The sequence below is a fragment of the Aricia agestis genome, chromosome 1 (assembly GCF_905147365.1).
Source record: "Aricia agestis chromosome 1, ilAriAges1.1, whole genome shotgun sequence".
Taxonomy (NCBI): domain Eukaryota; kingdom Metazoa; phylum Arthropoda; class Insecta; order Lepidoptera; family Lycaenidae; genus Aricia; species Aricia agestis.
This window is the reverse complement of record NC_056406.1, coordinates 12534775-12555331: the sequence shown is the minus strand read 5'-3', so window position 1 is coordinate 12555331 and position 20557 is coordinate 12534775. Positions and strand designations below refer to the sequence as shown.

Genomic DNA, 20557 nt, shown 5'->3' with positions numbered 1-20557 from the left:
AAGATGGCGGAGAGGGCGCGGTGGGTGGACGAGAAAGGGGAAGGTAAAGTAAGAGAAGGGCAGGGTAACTGTCAGTATCAATATGAGTAGCACAGATAATTAAGGTCAAAAAAATATGTATGAAGATCAACGGCCGTGCTGGCAACACTGATTTAGTCATTCAGGAGCCACATTTTTTTCCGATTTAGGATCCTAGTTAGGATCCTAGCTTTCTAAATGTTATTCCATTTGACTAAATTTTTTAGGATCCTAGCTAGGACTTCCTAAATAGGACAAGTGGAATAAGCGCTTATTGAGGCATTTTCCTCCTTAATCTGTGGTCTCTGGTCTGTGGACTGTGGTCTTTGGTATGTGACGACGCCATTTTTCAATGTTGTTGTTCTGACTTCTCACCAGTTTGTATCACAATTTTTAATTATTTCAGACTCAGAACAGATTTCAGAATTCTAATGAAAATCAAACTGTTACACAATCATAATTTATTACAATCATGAAGCTTAAGAAAGCTAAATCTGACAGTGAAACAGTGCCTGTAAGTTTTAAAAATATGTCGTTTCGTCCTCCATCCAAAACGCAATTTTATTTTCATAATATCTTTGTTATTTCTTATCAGGAAATGCCGGTGATTCCGCCTCAAGCAGAAATCATAGAAGCCGATTTATATAAGCGCACTTACTTTGGACCAGATATACCAACTCTTGAATTAGAATGTTGGGAAGAAGAATTGACTGAAGTACAGCTAAAAGCATATCAAAATGCTGACGAGGAATATAAAAGTATACAAACTAAAATCGACGATGTGGTCAAAGAAACAGGGGGCCAAATCGTATATAATGGTGATCAGTTCACAGCATATCAATTGCTTGGAAAGTAAGTAGTAGTAATAGTAGTACCGGAGGCCCAATCTCCTAGTCTACCCTATTCCCTTCCCTACCCTCCCCTATTCCCGTCCCTTCCCATCCCTACCCTCTCCTATTACCCTATTCCCTCTTAAAAAACTGGCAACGCACCTGCAGCTCTTCTGATGCTGCGAGTGTCCGTGGGCGACGGAAGTTACTTTCCATCAGGTGACCAGTTTGCTCGTTTTCCCCCTTATTTCATTAAAAAAAGTAGGGCTAAGGTTCAGAAACCTACCCCAATTTTTTGGTGCTCACATAGGTTGAGGAAGGATGTTTTGGGTCAGAAAAACCTCCTCGTGCCACTTTCACCCCTGGAAAACCCCCCACCCCTCATTTAGGAGAGATTTACATTTGAAATTTTCGTAATCTTGTTCGATAAGGTCATCTGTTTTCTGGTGTTTATTGTGTTACTTACTAACTAGGAAGTGCCTCTGTACCTACCGAAGCGGGGGGCCGCGGGGGTGCAGTCCTCCCGAAACAAAAACAAACACAATCCAGAAAGTCCAAAAGTTGGTTAGGGATAGCATACCCATACTACGTGACCCATTTAGGGGGGGAGGGCGGTCTTCAAAATACTACGCTCGGTCACGAGAGGGGGGGACGGGATCTATAGTTTTGTCACGTAGTCAATTTCGCCGAGAGAAACATCATACGATTTTTTTTTCTCGTCATTTAATACTTAACACTGGCATTTATTATGGTTATTTATAGCCAACAGCCATTAAAAAAACAGGCACTGTTGTCACTTATCAGGCATTTTGAAGTTTGGTGAGGTGATCATATTTACTATATATTTTAGTGTTCGATTACAATTTGAACTACTGTCGTGACTCGTGACTAAAATAGTAGGTAGGTACCATCGAGGAAATTGATTCCTAAGTAGTTGACAGACCAACGTCATGTAGTCGGATCATGTCAATTCAATGTCAATAATTGTGATCTGTCGATTGGGCTTAACTTTAAACGCGACCAAATTACTTAGGTCCGCCATCTGCCTAGTAATTAATTTCTCTGATTGTTCTATTGTAATTTTAGACTACCACTAAATATTATAAAACAGAGTTTTTCCCCCATGTCCCTTTGTTCCCTTTAATCTTTAAAACTATGCAACGGATTTTGATCAGTTTTCTTTAATAGATAGAGTGATTCAAGAGGAAGGTTTATAAGTATAATAACATTGGAGAAATACTGTTATTGTTGGGGTTTCTAATGTGATGTCGTAAATAATTACATTTTTTTCCCCTTACATTGCAAACGCAGGCTGAACCCTACGAGATATAACGTAATGTACCAAGTACTGTACACATTGAAAAGGTCTACAGAAAACTCCGCAATAGTATATTATGTCTACCTCTTATGGATATCCCACAATAACAGTTTTTTGTCATTTACTTTTAACAACAAAATATTATAATGGCTAATTTTCGAAGTGATTTTAACCAATACGGCATTAATCCTTATTCAATAAAACCACTTTAAATATATTGTAAATTGAATATCTATACTAATATTATAAATGCGAAAGTACCTCTATCTGTCTCTGTCTGTCTCGCTTTCACGCCAAAACTACTGAACCAATTGTAATGAAACTTTGTACACGATTGACACAGATAGTCTAAAGCCTGAGAAAGGACATAGGCTACTTTTTAACTGGAAAAGGGGTTGTAAAGGGGTGTTTATACGTAAATTTGTTCAAATTAATCTTAATATAAAAAAAAATCCATAAATTCAAAAAATATTAAAAGTAGGTCACATAGTATGGGTATGCTTCCTTAGGTTAGAACTTAGACCACAACACAGTTGGAGCCAAGTGAGCGTGCTGCGGCAGCAGCCGGCGACCGTCATCCAACAAAAGGGGGGCACAAAGAAAAAACAAAACAAACAATCCAGAAAGTCCAAAAGTAGGTTAGGTTAGAACTGTGACTGTGCTGCGGTATCAGCTGGCGACCGTCACAAAACACGCTTCAGAATTCCGAAAATTTCAAAGCTGAGTAGCTCCAAAACTGGGAGGTTTCTCAGTGTGGATTTGGTACGGGGGGTGTTTACCCCTCCCCACACCACCTCACCTCTGCTCCCCATCAATCTTGGCATATGTTTCCGAACCTTTACCAAAAGTAGTATTGATACTTATGTACTGTCTTATAATACTTAAGAGAATCTTTTAGACTTAAGAAAATCTAAATCCTTAGTTAGGAATATTCAACCCTCTTGAGACGTTATAGTAATGTGATCTTAATATAATATAATATTTTCAAAAAATTTTCAGACAACCAGTGTTGAAGGATTTGGAGAGGCAAAGTGCAGAAATTATCCGTTCCAGGTCTCGATCTCTGTCTGTATCTAAAGAGCCAAAAAGTAAAAGAGGTAAGCAATATCACAAGTAAAATGTTATCTTCCTATACTGTACTTGTAGACTAGCACGAGTCGCACTACAGATTGTGTATGTCTGTTGCCGCTATAAGAACAAATACTGTTATATGTGGACAATGCGGGTAGTGACTTGTTTATGTGTAAAAAGTGAGGTAGTTGAAGAAAGCAGTCTGTCATCGCGATTCCAGCTCATCAACTAGGCTAGGACTCACCAATCGTAAGATATATTAAATACTAAAAATAAAATAAAGTTAATATTTAAGGGGGGCTCCCATACAAGAAATGTGATTTTTTTGGCCTTTTTTGCCCATAATCAACAATACGAACAGCGAGGCACTTGAAAATTTCCGAAATCCTTAATTATATTTGTACTTTAATAATTAATAATAAAATTAAAATAAAGTAATTGTTTAAGGGGGGCTCCCATACAAAAAACACAATTTTTTGTCTACTTTTGCTAAGATAAAAAAAAGATATAAAAAATGAAATTTTTTGAAATCTCTATTAACAATATTATTAAATATTGTATATAGAATTTAAAAAAATATATTACTTTGACATTTTTTTTTTTAAATATATTTTTCATCGGTCGAAAGTACCCAAATTTGAGGTTTTTCGAACCTTAAAAAATTCATATCCTTAAAAATATTAACTTTATCGTTAAAAGTCATATGACCTTTTTTATTGGTATTTCAATAAAGAATATAAAAAAAAATTGTTCGGTTGAAAAATAAGAATTCCTTGCAATTGTTTAAACAATGTTTGTTTAAACAATATGGCACCGGGTCGCCCTGGCAACATGCATTTATATCATCAGGAGGGCAATTTGAAGAGAATCGCATAAAAAAATTAAGGTGGAATAGTTTTCGGTACTCATGTGCCGACTCGTCCTAGTCTATTGGCAAAATATGGTGGTAGCGGTCATTGACTCCCTGTCAAAAACTTGTAATTTTCTATATAATCCGCAATTGACAATGAAGTGTCAGATGTTGTCAATCATGGCTTTGTATAGAAAATGAAAAGTTTTTGATTGGGAGTCAATGACAGCTACTGCCATGTTTCGCCCGAGTACAGTATCTATACTAATATTATAAAGTGGAAGAGTTTGTTTGTTTGTTGGAATGTGCTAATCTCAGGAACTACTGGTCCGATTTGAAAAATTCTTTCAAGTGTTAGATAGCCTATTTATCGAGGAAGGCGGGGGAATTTTATCACGCTAAGGCTAATAGGAGAGAAGGAATAGAGGAAAATGTGGAAAAAACGGGGGAAATTATCTGAAATTGCTTGTTATTTTAAGAACTACTGGAGCAATTTTTTTGTTATTAGGCTATTTTTTACCGGAAAATTCCTAAATTACGCGGGCGAAGCCGCGCGGAACATCTAGTAACTAATAAAATACTAATGTGATAAAATATGCAAAATTGTGATTTATTTTTATGTCAGTTACCTATCTAGATTTGAATGTATATTTTTTGTGTGGAGTAAAATTGAGTTCCAGAATAGGACAATGCTTTTTTATTGATTCAGAATTTATTATATTATGCTTGCTGTGCGTTATTTTGTTTGAAAACAAAACTAACATCAGATTTTTGCATTAATAGAGATGTATTTTATATCCAGAAAAAGAAAGACAGTATTTAATTTTTTGTGTAATTATTAACAGGACGGAATAAAAGGTATCGTGATGATGATGATGAGAATTATTCACCTCCAGCCGAAAAATCTGGATCCCCTGAACCGAAACACAAGAAGAAGAAAAAAGATAAAGAAAAGAAGAAAGATAAAGATGAACCAACAAAAACTAAGGACAAGACCTTGGCTCCTTCTAGTAAGCTTATGTTTAAAATATATATTTTTTTCACATTATTTACCACAATGTCATGTTGCAAATTGAAAAAAAAGAGCAAATCTGCATAATATCTGCCCTATAATTATAGATGATAAATAGATATTTATGCGGGTGTTAGATATTTGATTCCAAAACTGTATTTTCATATTCAAATGCTATAGAAATACAAGTCTCTGGGGTTGCATCTAATTTCTTAAACAACATTATTGCTATTGGTTGCTTACATTTTATGCTGCTCCATTGACCAATACCAAAGATTAGAATAATTTTTTTGATCTTCAAAATATAACTCATGATCTTAAATTTTGACTAAAACAGCAAGTGACTACACAGACTACACAAACATGATTAAAACATAGATAAAGTAAAATATGTTGCCATAATATTTTCAGATGTGCACAGTGTGGTGACAAATGTAAGACCATCAGAAGCCACTGCTGTGGGTGGCTTACTCACAGGTACCACAAAAACAACAGCCATTGTTGATCTGACCAAGGATGATGGAAACAGCAAACATGTAGCAGATTCACGTGAAGTTTCCTTCAATAAACTGCAAGGTATATCAATTTATCAAGTATCGGGCCCAAAGAGTGTCAGTTTTTGAAAAATTTTATTTTAATCTATAAGCGATGGGGCTAGTCCATTGAGATAGTGCATTCTTTCTGAACCAACTTCCGAAGAAGCCAATTCGTTTTTCCGTATTTTTTCCGATATTAATTAATATCGGAAAAAATACGGATAAAACTTACACTTATATTTTTTACACTGTTTAATTAAACAGTGTAAAAAATATAAGTGTAAGTTTAAGTAAAGGGTATAATGGGATTGACATAATATATTCGGATAAAAATCCCTGAATAAATATAGATTTAAAAAAATCAAAATTTATTGAGCTTTTTAGGATTCCATACCCAAATGGTGAAAACAGGACCCTATTCATGAGACTTCGTTGTCTGTCGGTATGTACGTCTGTCTCCAGGCTGTATCTCAAGAATCACTATAGCAAGAGTTCTGAAATTTTCACAGATTATTGTTTTTATAAAATTAAATTTTCATAGATTATTGGTTGCCGCTATAACAACAATTAATACTAAAAAACAAAATAAAATTAATATTAAAAGGGGGCTCCTATACGTGGGAGAGCCATGCTTCGGCACGAATGGGCCGGCTCGACCGGAGAAATACCACGTTCTCACAGAAAACCGGCGTGAAACAGCGCTTGCGCTGTGTTTCGCCGAGTGAGTGAGTTTACCGGAGGCCCAATCCCCTACCCTATTCCGTTCCCTACCCTCCCCTATTCCCTTTCCTTCCCTTCCCTGCCCTATTACCCTATTCCCTCTAAAAGGCCGGCAACGCACCTGCAGCTCTTCTGATGCTGCGAGTGTCCATGGGCGACGGAAGTTGCTTTCCATCAGGTGACCCGTTTGCTCGTTTGCCCCCTTATTTCATAAAAAAAAATACAACAAACGTGATTTTTTTGGCCTTTTTTGCTTAATATCAATAATAGCAACCGGTAGGTACTTGATATTTTCACAAAGGCCTTAATTATATGTCTACTTCAATATTTAAGAATTATAATAAAATTAAATAAAAATTTAAGGGGGGCTTCCATACAAAAAACACATTTTTTGGCCTATTTTTGCTATATAACGGTACGGAACCTTGCGTGCGCGAGTCCGACTCGCACTTGGCCGATTTTTTAAATTTAAAACCATGTTATGGGTAACATCTACTATATCTAGTCATTTATGACTTGATGTGAATAACTATATTGTGACAATAACTTATCATTTTATTTATAAGGTTAATTAATATAATATGTATTTGTTGTTGTTTATAAATGATACTTCTGTTTCTAGGCAAAACATTCCCATCGTTAGTGGTAGTAGCCCGACCCCACCTTCGCGCTCGAGAGGGTGCGCCCTCCGACCGCACGTCCCTCGACACTAAAGTCAAGGCTGTGCTCATACATACACCCATGAAGTTCACGGAGTGGTTGATTCAGCAGGGTCTCGTAAGGTCTGAGCAATGGTGCGCCTTACATCCCGGCAACAAGCTCAAGCTTGGTAAGTGTTAAGTATGTTCTTATTAATAAACAAGGAACAAGACTAATTTAACTCTCCTGTCAGCCTGAGTGCTAGATTGTCCAATTGACCATTGACCACTAGAGAGGTTTTTATGTTTATTTTTGTTTGGCGACCAATTACTTAAAAATGACTAAGTTTATAATGATAAGTGGAATCAAAAACTACTTCTCATATCAATATGATGAGTATATATAATTGATTGTACTGTCGGTTCTTGGTGGAAATTCATTTTAAACACAAATAAAACACAATATTACTTGCACTTTATCTATACTATCTATACTTAATATTATAAAGAGGTAAAGTTTGTTTGTTTAATTGTAATGAATAGGCTTAAAAACTACTGGACCGATTTTAAAAATTCTTTCACCATTCGAAAGCTACATTATTTACGAGTAACATAGGCTACTGTTTATTTTTACCAGAAAATTTACTTATTTTGCGTACGCTGCCTAAACTATAAAAGATAGAACAATACAATGTTCTAAATAAATGAAGATCTTATAAATATCTACAAAAATGTCCGCGACACACTATACCTATCTATGTCAAGTGAGGCACAACAACCATTTTTTTATTTAAAAATCTTGATTTTATTTTGACTACATTTAAACGCATTTATTTTACTCATGCTAATAATCCTTATCAAAATAAATTATTTCATCTCTAAGTACAGTTTATGTAGATAATATTTGGTCTTTGATTAATTAAAATTGGACGTTTGGTTTAGAAGTTATGGCGAAATTAAAATATTGCGATTTACGCCCGTTTCGAAGTGGGCGCTGCTACCAAGGCGGGGTTGGGGGTGCGCTCGCGGCAGAGGAGTTTAGATCTATTCAGAGTATTGACTATGAGTAGTAATGTAGATCTATCAGTAGTATCGACGGAGAGCTGACGACCAAATCAGTCATGTAGCTTCAGCTGTGTTAAAACTCCGTTAGCTACTTCCCTGAACAACCCTTTCTGATAATCTACATGCTGGCAGGCCGTGGGCGGTGGGTGTGGGAGTAGTGGGGTGGCGAAAAAAAGATAAAAAATGTAGGTTCAGCTGTATTGAAACACCGTTTGCTACTTCCCGGAACAACCCTTTCTGATAATCTACGTGCTGGCAGGCCGTGGGCGGTGTGTGGGTGTAGTAGGGTTGGGAAAAATTGGAAAAAATGTAGTTTCAGCGACTTAATAGTGTTTGCGATGGTAAATGTAAATTTATAATTTTTTCACATAGATAATAAAGAATAACCGGCCAAGTGCGAGGTGGTCTCACGCACGAAGGGTTAAGTATTTCAAAAGTCTATCTATAGACATAAATTTCAGAAGTCTATCTATAGCGACCCTTGTGATACAGCCTGGAGTCATACAGTCTGACAGACAGTCATATTTTTTTCATTTTTCCCCACCCCACCACTCCCACACCCACCGCCCACGGCCTGCCAGCACGCAGATTATCTGAAAGGGTTGTGCAGGGAAGTAGCTAACGGAGTTTTAACACAGCTGAAGCTACATGACTGATTTGGTCGTCAGCTCTTAGTCGAGTAGTAGTAGAAAATCTATGAGTAAACAAACAAAGTTTACCTCTTTATAATATTAGTATAGATTAAATCTACTGAATCGATTTTAATCATTTTTTCAGTGAGTGACATAGGCTATATATTTTTCACCCGTGCGAAGCCGGGGCGGGTCGCTAGTACAGAATATAGTGGAAAAGTGCAAGTAATATTGTGTTTTATTTGTGTTTCAATATGATGAGGTTTCGACTATTTTTAATTTTAAAAATACCACCAACAAAATTACTAATGTGGACTTAGAACAAAACGGCATTTGCACTTAGCACAAATTGCAAAATAATCGGTCAGTGCTTCTTTGTTCAAGCTACCACTTCAAGGCACAGGGTGTTTAAAAGTAATTATGTCATCTCAAATTAAAATAAATTAAAGTATTCGTATTCTTATTTTAGGCACAAAATCTAACTTAATATAAATCGAAAGGCGAAAGGTTATCCTGTCTAAAAATAGTATAAGCAGTAATAAAAAAAAGCATATCCGCGTGAAATGTGTAAGAAGGAGTGAGTTTATAATGAATGGGGTGTGCAGTAGTGGTGGTTAATATAACGTATAGCTGATAAAAATAGCGCGCTAGTTCTTCGCAACGAATAGCGCGCGCTATAAATCTATGCATAAGACGCTACGTTATAACGTACCGCGCGGTTACTGACCTAGCGCGGCGCCACCCGCGCTGCCGATCGCGCGCGGTTTCGTTCGATCGTTATCGTGTCGTTTCGTTGTCAAATCGGGTGAATTCGGCTGTCATTGCATATTTTGCAGTGTTGCAATGTGTGTTAAGTAAATTATGGGTAAATTATAATATTATAAATTATAATCATGACTTCCATGTGAACGTATTTTTTCTAAATCTGGATACGTTACTAGTGAGTAGTGACAGAAGAAATCGTTTGTCGTCGACAGAAGTGGCGCAAATAATATTTTTAAATGTAAATAAAATGTAAAAAAAACTGACATTGTAAAAAAATATGTAAAAATATGTACATATTATGTAGTACCAAAAAAGAAAAAAAGATTTTAAAGCCTTTTTAAATAATAAAATTGTATATATACAACCTAACCCTAACATAAACCTTAACCAATTTATGTACATGGTACGTATTATATACTTAATGAACTTTGAAATACGCCTATAATTTTACCTATCATGTTTGTTCAAATATAAAGCAGCCTTCACACGTTGGCCGTGTTTGCCGAACAGAAGGGGACGGCGCTATACCAGAAAGAAGGACGCAAATAATTCGATCTCTTTTTTTAGTATAGCGCCGTCCTCTTCTGTTCGGCAAACTCGGCCAACTTGTGGAGGCTGCTTAATATCAATACAGAGTTAAAATTAATATTTGCAACATAATATAAGTAACCAAATAATGCATTATTAAATTAACGATTATATTATTCTAAATATGTAACAAACACGTTATATTATATTATTAACTCACCCACCACGTTATAATTATTGTAGACGTTACGCATCATCATATTATTATTGATATAATATAAAGAAAGAATTTCAATAACGTCGGTAACTTTACAACGCGTCCAGAATCGAGATTTCATTCGATATAACGTAGCGTCAAAACTAGCGCGCTTGAAATTCGTTAGAACGTAGCGTCAAAATTAGCGCGCTTGAAATTCGTTAGAACGTAGCGTCAAAACGTCAAAACTAGCGCGCTTGAAATTCGTTAGAACGTAGCGTCAAAACTAGCGCGCTTGAAATTCGTTATAACGTAGCGTCAAAACGAGCGCGCTTGGAAAATGTAGCATATTCTATATAGCGTGTTATGAAAATATAGCCGTTAGGAACACCACTGGTGTGCAGTGTAAGATGTGTTTTATATTTTATATTTATAGTTTATACGTATTTTCTTTTACTGCACTCAGACGTGCAGTAAAAGAAAATACGTATGGTAATTGATTGCATTTTGAATGACTACGTATGGTGTGTTTCGTGTGGGTATTTGTGAATGCGAGTACGAGTATAAGTGTGTGGTGATTGTGTTGTAAGTAGAGTGTACTAATTATTATTGTGTGTATCACTGTTACAGTATGTCTAGTATATTAAAAAAAACTTTCTTTTTTACTGATTTATTTGCATTTTTGGATGTTTTTTTTCTTTAGTTGATCAATTTTTTTCTTTGTTACATTTTCCGTCTTCCGTTTAGCTTCATTTGTTCAGTAGATGTGCTTTCTGTGCTTGGATTTTTATTTTTTTAATTTTTTGCTTAGGTGACGTAATCTCAACATTCTGTAGAAGAAACGCGAACTACATGAGAGATAGCTTAAAAGTACTTATAGTTCAATTTCGGCAGGTTCTCGAGTGGTATTTCTATTATAATATGTTCGGGACATATTAGCAGATTATAAGATGCTTATTTGTAAATCAAACACTATACAACAATATTTTTAAAGATATTTTTGTGCACTTTACGAAGCCACACTGAATCGCAAAACAAAATCACGTCACGCCTACAGTGAGCTGTGATTGGCTATATAGCACGAGGTTGACCAAAAAAGCACGCAATCACCAAATCGTGGAGGTTGGATTATTAAGCAGGGAATTAATATTTTTTTCGCTGTGCACAAAAAAAATTTAAACTTAAAAAACAGCCTTTTTGAATTGGAAATTAAACCTTTTCGTTAGTGTAATAAAATCTATTTTTGTTCGTTGATCATCCTGCATTTATAACTCATTTTTGGTCAAAATGGTCGGTTGAACAATATAGCACTCAGGCGACGAGTTTCTTATATAAAAAAATCTTTGAAAAGGTCATTTCAACTACCTGGAGCTGATATTTCTCTGTCTACATGTAGATCGGTTTTCAATGGGACTTAATAAATATAAATAAATAAATATATTATACAAATAAAGCCTTTATTCACTGACTATAAACATACAATTTTTAAAGCAAAACAAGAAACATTTTGTCAGATTGTCTTTTGACATAGGCCTCCCCCAATTTCAATGACACTTAATATTATTTAAATGTTTTTTAGGCATGTACTCAGATGTTTCCAAATTTCCATACTCCGGAGGATATGTGTGGATATCAGAGTGCTGTCCTACAAGATTTGTATCTGTCTTCTCGAGCTCCATTTTCGAAGGTGCCACATTCCCACCCAGTGTGCTTTTGAAGCTAATATACCACTGGGCATGTCAAACCAATGTCCAGAATGTGGTTCAGTGGGTCAAAGTTGACAACTTGTATGTGAAAGGACTATTCACGTGGCTAAGAGCAGTGTGCACATCAGCTATACACCACCACATGGGTCTCCTGGGTGGGCCAGGGAAGAAAGTTGAAGTTGGAGTCATATCTTTGGGCACTACAAGCCATGATGGCACACAGAGACAAGTCAAGGTTGAAGTGTTAGGAGTGTTAGATCCTGTAGAAAAACTGGTATGTTATTCTACAACAATTTTATTTTTCCTAAACCCGAAAAGTTGAGTATGGTTGCTGTTGTAAAACCTCTTTGTAAAAAAAATAAATAAAAAAATAATGTAATGTAAAGTTTGAAATGTGAAACATCATACACTAAATTTCACTTAAAATCAGATTAAAAATACTTTCTTAAATTAAGAAAGTATTTTTAATCTGATTTGTGATTTTGATTACATCTTAAAATCTCTGATTTTGGTTACATTTCAAAATTCTCATAGATAACATCCAATCATACTAACATTATATTTTACGTGGGAGAGCCATGCTTCGGCACGAATGGGCCGGCTCGACCGGATAAATACCACGTTCTCACAGAAAACCGGCGTGAAACAGCGCTTGCGCTGTGTTTCGCCGAGTGAGTGAGTTTACCGGAGGCCCAATCCCCTACCCTATTCCCTTTCCTACCCTCCCCTATTCCTTTCCCTTCCCTACCCTCCCCTATTACCCTATTCCCTCTTAAAAGGCCGGCAACGCATATGCAGCTCTTCTGATGCTACGAGTGTCCATGGGCGACGGAAGTTGCTTTCCATCAGGTGACCCGTTTGCTCGTTTGCCCCCTTATTTCATAAAAAAAAATGTATTTTGTTATTAGATTCGCCTTCGTGCAGTTGAGCCGTTGGCTGAGTTTGAGAAGAACTACAAGAAACGATTCCAAAAAATTCTAGAACCACTTACTAATTGGGTGCACCCATCATCCGTAATACTCACAGACCTTACGGTAGACAAGAGCACACTGGTGTCCATGGGCTTCAAGTCGGTGCTACAATCGTCTTCACACTCCGACCAGCCAGCAAAGAATAGCAATGCCAATATAATGGAGTACTTACGACGTATAGTCCCAAGAATGTTCCAGAATACTTTGTCTCTGCTATCTAGACAAATTATACAGCAGTTTCTTGATGAACTAGTATGGAGAGAAAAGTAAGACCTTAATAACTTTAATCATTCCAATAATGTTCATTTAAAAACTTTAGATTAAAATTATTTCATACTAGCTGTCGCGGTGAACTTCGTGTCACTTTAAAACCTTTCCTGGGCTTCTACGAATATTTTAAGACTAAAATCACCCCAATCCGTCCAGCCGTTTTCGAGTTTTAGCGCGACTAACACATTTGAAAATCCATTTTTATATATAAGAAGAAGATATAGATTAGAAATATCAACAAAATTTAAGCCTAGTCTAAAAATAATTTCTGTTCATAGGTTTGGCATATCTCCTGGTCTGGCGTTTGACAATATTGTTACACACATAGCTGAACAAACAAAACTAGACAACAAAGACCCAATTACAGTGAGACTCAACAAAATCGCCGCAAATCCATTCAAGAACTGGAAATATGATTCTTCTAAGGTATTCATTACATCATACATCATTACATGTTTTGTATTCGGTACTGTAACAGCTGTAAATATTTTTTTTTATTGTCGTGCGTTTTTACCATTAAACACATGTCAATTATAAATGTAAATTGTATTTGTAATGATTTATCATTATAAATTTAACTTAAAAGATACATGATATTATATAACATATTATATATCTACATCAAATTCATAATAATTGAATATTATTTAGAAGGAGAAACACAATGATCCAGCGGATACCGAAACTGGTAGAGGCAAACGCTCCAGAAAGAAGAAAGAACCAACACCACCACCAACCCCACCGCCAAAGAAGAGAAAGAAGGAAAAAACTACATACATCGAGGATGATGAAGATGGTGATGAGGTAATTAAAAAAAATATTAATATTTAATAGTTAATACCCATTTTCTAAGGTTTTTTAAGAGATTCAACAGTATTGTCGATTTGCTAATGTAATTTTATAACGTTAGCTTATCACAGTCACTGTTTAATTTATTTTTGCTTTTAAGCCAATTATGAGCGCAAATTAATTCACAAAATGACTGCAATTTGCAAAAACCACAGAAAGTCGGCATATTTAAGAGTCCGGGTGCCATCGAAATTCTCATACAAACGTCATACCAAGATCATTTCCCATACAAGAATATTTACAATATGTGAGTTATTATTCAGCTTAAGATAGTAATTACCTAGGTTCCTAAACAAAGGTTCACTGCAAAATACTTATGATATTGTGAATGCAGTGTTTGTCTTTAAGAAATTGATATGCTTTTTCACTGTAACCTTAAATTGTATTTCTTAAATGCATTACATGTAATCAATTGTTGACAAACCAAATAAAATAAAAAATAATACTAAGGCCGGTATAAATAGTCAGTACTCAAGATGGCTCGTTCGTTTTAGGACAGATTCTGGTTTAGACAGATTCTTGTTTCGACAGATTCTTGTTACGGCAGATTCTTTTTATGACAGAAGTATCATGACCAACAAAAGTAAAAACTACGTATAGTACGGGAGCCCTAGAACAATTTTTTTATTACTATCAAGCTAACTTGTTGGGGTTCTGTTATAGGGTTCTGTAATCAACAAAACTTGGTTGACTACTGAACCCTAAAACGGAACCCTAACAAGCAGGTTTTTTTATATTGATAGGTTAATAATAGTTATAAATATAATTTAAGAGTAACATTGTCCTACAAATAGAACAATCCATATTGTAGGACCATCCATTCAAAGTATGAAATCCTTTCTATCTCTGTTAGCGTAGTCTTACTTTCAAGATTTTTCGCAAATAAAAATGTTGTTCGTCTTATCAAAATGAAGCTACTGACAAAAAATTTGCTTGATAGTAATAAAAAAAATTTGTTCTAGGGCTCCCGTAAGTGTAGTCATTTATGTTGGTTTATTTTAAAAATTAAAACTTAAACCATTAAAAAACATCTTCTAACTAAATAAGAACCCGTCAACAACTGACTGGCGAAAATATTAGTCACTTATTTTTTGTGGGGAATGGACAGAGAAGTGGGTCCAGACAAATTAGAAGTAAGGGTGGACGGTGCGGAAGTGGGGAAGATAATGTGGAAGTGGGGGTTGCATGGTAGAGTAAAACTAGTGGGGGCGGACAAGTGGTGGATAGTTTGGAAATAGGGATGGACGGTGTAGAAGTGGGGGCGGACGGTGTGGCAGTGGGGAGGATGACGTAGAAGAGGGGGGGACGATGTGGTTGCAGGGAGGATGGTGTGGAAGTGGGGACGGACGGTTTGGAAGGGGCAGTTTTCAATGCGGAAGTGGTGAGCATGGTGTGGAAATGTGGGCGGACGGTGTGGAAGTGGGGGCGGACGTGATACAGAATGACTCGTGAGGTCAGATGGGGAGGAAAAGGTAACCTATAACTCTCCTACGTCCGCCCCCACTTTCACACCGTCCGCCCTTGTTCACCCCTCTTATTTGCCTCTCCCACGTCCACAATGTATTCTAATTAATTTGTAATTAAATTGGTTTTTTTTTTTTATTACTGAGTATTTAAATTATGACCAAGTGTATGCGACAGTACTAATTCTGCCGAAACAAGAATCTGCCGTAACAAGAATCTGTCCAAACCAGAATCTGTTCTAAGACGAACAAGCGCTCAAGATGCATTTCGGTCTCAAGACGCGGTTCGGCTGTATGATTGGTCCAAATTTTGACAGCCAACCAATCACAGAGCCTGAACCATGTCTTGAGGCCGAGATGCATCTTGAGTACTGACTATTTATACCGGCCTAAATTGTAATCGTTCATATTTTTTTGTAAGTATGTAAATATTTTGCAGTGAATCTTTGTACAGGAACCTAGGTAATTACTATCTTAAGCTGAATAAATATTCTCGTATGGGTAATGATTTTGGTATTACGTTTGTATGAGAATTTCGATGGCACCCGGACTCTTAAGGCCGAGTTTTATCATTTGTAAAACTAGAATTTTTTCAACAGATACCATTGTCACTTCGTCGTACTAAAATAAAACAAGAGAAGAATAAAGATGGTGACACCACAATCCGTACATATAAGAAACGTAAGCAACCTAAAACTTACACCATTGATGATGATATGGATGACGTACCTCTTAAGACCATCAAGAAAGAAATTAAACCTGAAGAGACAGTGTCCTTAGAACGATTCTATTTTGGACAGACCTCAGAAGGAGTAAAAGATAATATATCTATAGCTGTTGAGGTAAGTTTTTACAGATGGTGAACATTTGTTCATGTAGTGAACATAAAATTGTGTTTTTGTTTGAGAGCCCCCTTTAGTTAAGTATATTTTATTTATTCTATTTTTAGTATTTTTTGTTATATCAGCAACATAAATAAATAATTTGTGAAAATTTCAACTACCTATAACATTTCTTGAGATACATCATGCAGCCTGAAGATAGACAGACCGACTGACTTCTTAGTAATAGTGTCCTGTTTCTACCCTATGGATACGGAACCCTTAACACAATTTTTTTCATTAATAAAACTTTTCTTGTCCATAGTGTCCATTGTGTCACATAGAATTCAATGAGAGCTTAGCATTGATGGACCACATATTCAAGCATGTGATTCCTCCACCAGAGGGCTGCGGGGAGGAAGCCCCGCAGTGCTCGTTCTGTCTGCTGCGGTATGCCTCGCAGGCTGAACTAGATGAGCACTTGAAGAATGTCCACCCAATAGATACAAAGTCTCCGGAGCTATTCACTTACGCGTGTCTGATTTGTGAGGTAAGTTCACAAAGGATAAAATTTCAAATTTTAAAAGTTTAAAAACAAGACGATAAGGCACAGGATTTTATACAAATTTTAACCTTTATGCCTCGATTCGCCATTTGGATTCTATTTATTTTAATTGTTGCTTATTATTAATTATATATTATGTAATTGATTGTACTGTCGGTTCTTGGTGGAAATTCATGTTGAACACTAATAAAACACAATGTTTCGTGCACTTTTCCACTATGTTCACAAATTATTATAAATTTTAACGAAATACACCGATTTCGTAATCTCTATCTCTAATAAAATCTAATTATCATCAGGTGTCCTTAATAAACCACATATAATTGTAAAAATGTTTATCCAGGTGCGTTTCGCGGCGGTTTTGACGCTGGCAACGCACATGCAGAAGGCGCACGCGCCTCGCGAGCTTCCGTATGCGTGCGGCGCGTGCCCGTACCGCGCGTCCGCACACCGCGCCGCACTGAACCACGCGCGCACGACGCACGCACGCTCCGCCGCGCTGCATTGTCCCCTCTGTCTCAAGGTATATTTTCTTATCTTTCAATAAATTGCTGGATCTATTATACAACACTTTTCTTTTTTACTTGGACTTAGTAGACTGTCAAAATAGTACATTTTGTATTGATAAAATTCTTCCTCAAGTATCAATCAAAGTAAGTTTTGATCAAGTGATCAAAACTTACCTTGCTTGATACTTGAGGAAGAATTTTATCCTTGAGGAATAATTTTATCTTTATCGCGTCATAATCCTTAAGAGGTGATATCGAAATTATCATACAAACGTTATATCAAAATCATTTCCCATACAAGAATATTTACCATATTTGAGTTATTATGCAGCTTAAGATACTAATTAGTAATTATCTAGGTTCCTGTACAAAGATTCACTGCAAAATATTTACATACCAAAAATATGAACAATTACAATATTTACATACTAAATTGTAATCGTTCATATTTTTTGGTATGTAAATATTTTGCAGTGACTCTTTGTACATGAACCTAGGTAATTACTATCTTAAGCTGAATAAATAGGGAGTGCCACCGCTGATTTACTGATGTTTTTGATCATTATTCTGTCATTTTACAAGCGATGTTTGCCGAATAGGCGCCGGCAGCCTATTTGACAAACATCGCGTGACTTCGGCAAACTTCGGAAAACGGCGCCGGCAGCCATTTCGCCAACCGGCGCCGGCAGCGGAGGCACTCCCGAATAAATATGGTTAATATTCTCGTATGGGAAATGATCTTGGTATTACGTTTGTATGAGAATTTCGATGGCACCCGGATTCCTAAGTAAGGTTTTGACGCGGAGCACTTATTTCCTACGCTATGATTGCTTAACAACAGCCGTAGTTACGTGATACGTCATACCGATTGTGTCATACTAGTGTAAACCTAAGAAATCATTACGATATTTTTTTAATTATATCTTTCCTTTACAGGTTATACCAATATATGCCGATGGGCATGAGCTCACGGCCAATTTGATGCTGTTCATAGACCATCTGAAAACACACCAAATGTGTTTGGAAGTAAGATGCAACAGATGTGTACTCAAATTTATGCATATCGGTATGTTTCATTTAATAACAGTATTACATAAAATTAATAATCACGTCTTGTAGATTTTTTTTGATTAGGTCATTCCATCACAAATGAAGACGTCAGTAGAAGAACACAATAAGTAACATTTTGTAACATACGGACATTTATTCATTATTTTCTTTCAAATATAAACAAACCTTGTAACTAATCTACTTCATCACCTGGCTATACATTTTTGTAACTAATCTACTTCATCACCTGGCTATACATATAATGCACATTTTTGTTTATTTCAAACCATTTTCCGGCCCTAAAGCCTCCATTTATGCAAAAAAAAACGGATTTTTTTGTTATCGTGTTCATCCCGATCAAAAGAGGAGCGAGACAAGGGTATCCTTTATCTCCAAAGCTCTTCGTGGCTACGCTGGAATTAGTAATAAGTAAGCTTGACTGGGAAGGACAAAGTATAAATATCTTAAATAAATACCTGAGCCACCTGCGGTTCGCTGACGATCTTCTTCTCCTGTCTGAATCAAGACAACAACTTCAAGCTATGATAGAGTCACTAAATAAGGCCAGCCAACAAGTAGGCCTGGAAATGAACTTGTCTAAGGGGGATATTAGATTATCATATATATTGGATCCGAGATCATTGAGTCAATGATATTGGATAATGTAATATAGACATATGATTTATTTCTTCCTTGATCATAGATTTTTGACATTTGCTGAGAGATTGGATCCAATACGGTCATAGAAATAGGTGTTGCCAGTTATTTATTTTTATTTTTTGGTCAATAAATATTTGTATTTGTATTTAATATAAAAAAGAGTTTTTAATTTCTTGTTCGTTAATATGTTTCAAATAATGTAATGTAATTATTTTTCTAATTATATACTTGGATAATCTTGCTGAAATAACAAAAAACAAGCCATATTAAAAATGACGATGTCTTTTGACAAATCGAATTCTCTGAGATCTAGTAACCCTGACGTCAATACCTGTCAGCGTTAGCACTCACCATTGGCTATTGAAACCACATATGACGTAAAATAGGATCAATGAAATATGATAATGTAATATGCAGATATGATCAAATGATCATATACAATGTGTCCCGACACCGGTGTCCGATCCTTTAATGTCATGATCTATGGCATATTTTATCGACAAATTGGCTCTAAAAATTTTTCTCTCTCACGGTTGTAAAATGGCAGCCATTTTAATTTTTCTCGGGCTTTCACACTAATCTGACCAGTACTTCATATGTAAATATCCTATGAAGATAAAAAAGGTCTCATTTGATAGCTGAATTTGTGGACTACTCTTACATAGGCAATATGGTATAAATTTCGTAGAATTAAACATAGAAAAACCCAAGTTTAAGAAAAAAAATGTGTATTTTTTATTAATGGCTTTTTGTGGAAAATCTAGCAGATTAAACTGGTTATTTTTTATTTTAAATAGATAGAGGAAGTTTTCATCTTCTAAAATTCTTTTACTTCAATGCTCTAAGTCAGATAGTTTAGAAGTTATAACGATTTTCTTATGATGAGGTGGTCAGATTAGTATGAAGCCAGAGAATTTTTTTTTTCAAAAGTTGGAGAATTTTTTTTTAACTCATGATGTACGGCTTATATTAGTGACAAATTGGCTTTCAAATTATTATTTTTTTCAACTTTTGAAAAAAAATTTTATCTCTGGCTTCATCAATCTGACCACCTCATAAGAAAATCGTTATAACTTCTAAACTATCTGACTTAGAGCATTGAAGTAAAAGAATTTTAGAAGATGAAAACTTCCTCTATCTTTTAAAAATAAAAAAGAACCAGTTTAATGTGCTAGATTTTTTACAAAAAGCCATTAATAAAAAATACCCATTTTTTTTCTTAAACTTGGGTTTTTCTACGTTTAATTCCACGAAATTTATAACATATTGCCTGTGTAAGCGTAGTCCACAAAAGCTATCAAATAAGACTTTTTTTATTTTCATACAATATTTACAAGAGCAGTTCTGGTCAGATTAGTGTGAAAGCCCGAGAAAAACTAAAATGGCTGCCATTTTACAACCATGAGAGAGAAAAAAAAATTGAGGGCCAATTTGTCGATAAAATATGCCATAGATCACGACATTAAAGGATCGGACACCGGTGTCGGGACACATTGTATATTGGACCCTATATA

General features: G+C 35.7%; 1 protein-coding gene across 1 annotated transcript in view; it reads left to right on the top strand.

Annotated features, from left to right (window-relative positions):
• The window catches only part of LOC121726217, a 40566-nt gene that overhangs the window by 13561 nt on the left and 6448 nt on the right, over positions 1–20557 (top strand). The window contains exons 2-15 of the mRNA XM_042113493.1: positions 441–532; positions 614–870; positions 3166–3263; positions 4933–5097; positions 5511–5675; positions 6978–7184; positions 11759–12159; positions 12794–13122; positions 13405–13552; positions 13778–13930; positions 16038–16280; positions 16585–16809; positions 17168–17347; positions 18270–18399. Of these exons, the coding sequence (XP_041969427.1) occupies positions 491–532; positions 614–870; positions 3166–3263; positions 4933–5097; positions 5511–5675; positions 6978–7184; positions 11759–12159; positions 12794–13122; positions 13405–13552; positions 13778–13930; positions 16038–16280; positions 16585–16809; positions 17168–17347; positions 18270–18399 (2743 nt within the window). The 5' untranslated portion in view covers positions 441–490. The remainder of the gene's footprint in view (positions 1–440; positions 533–613; positions 871–3165; positions 3264–4932; positions 5098–5510; positions 5676–6977; positions 7185–11758; positions 12160–12793; positions 13123–13404; positions 13553–13777; positions 13931–16037; positions 16281–16584; positions 16810–17167; positions 17348–18269; positions 18400–20557) is intronic.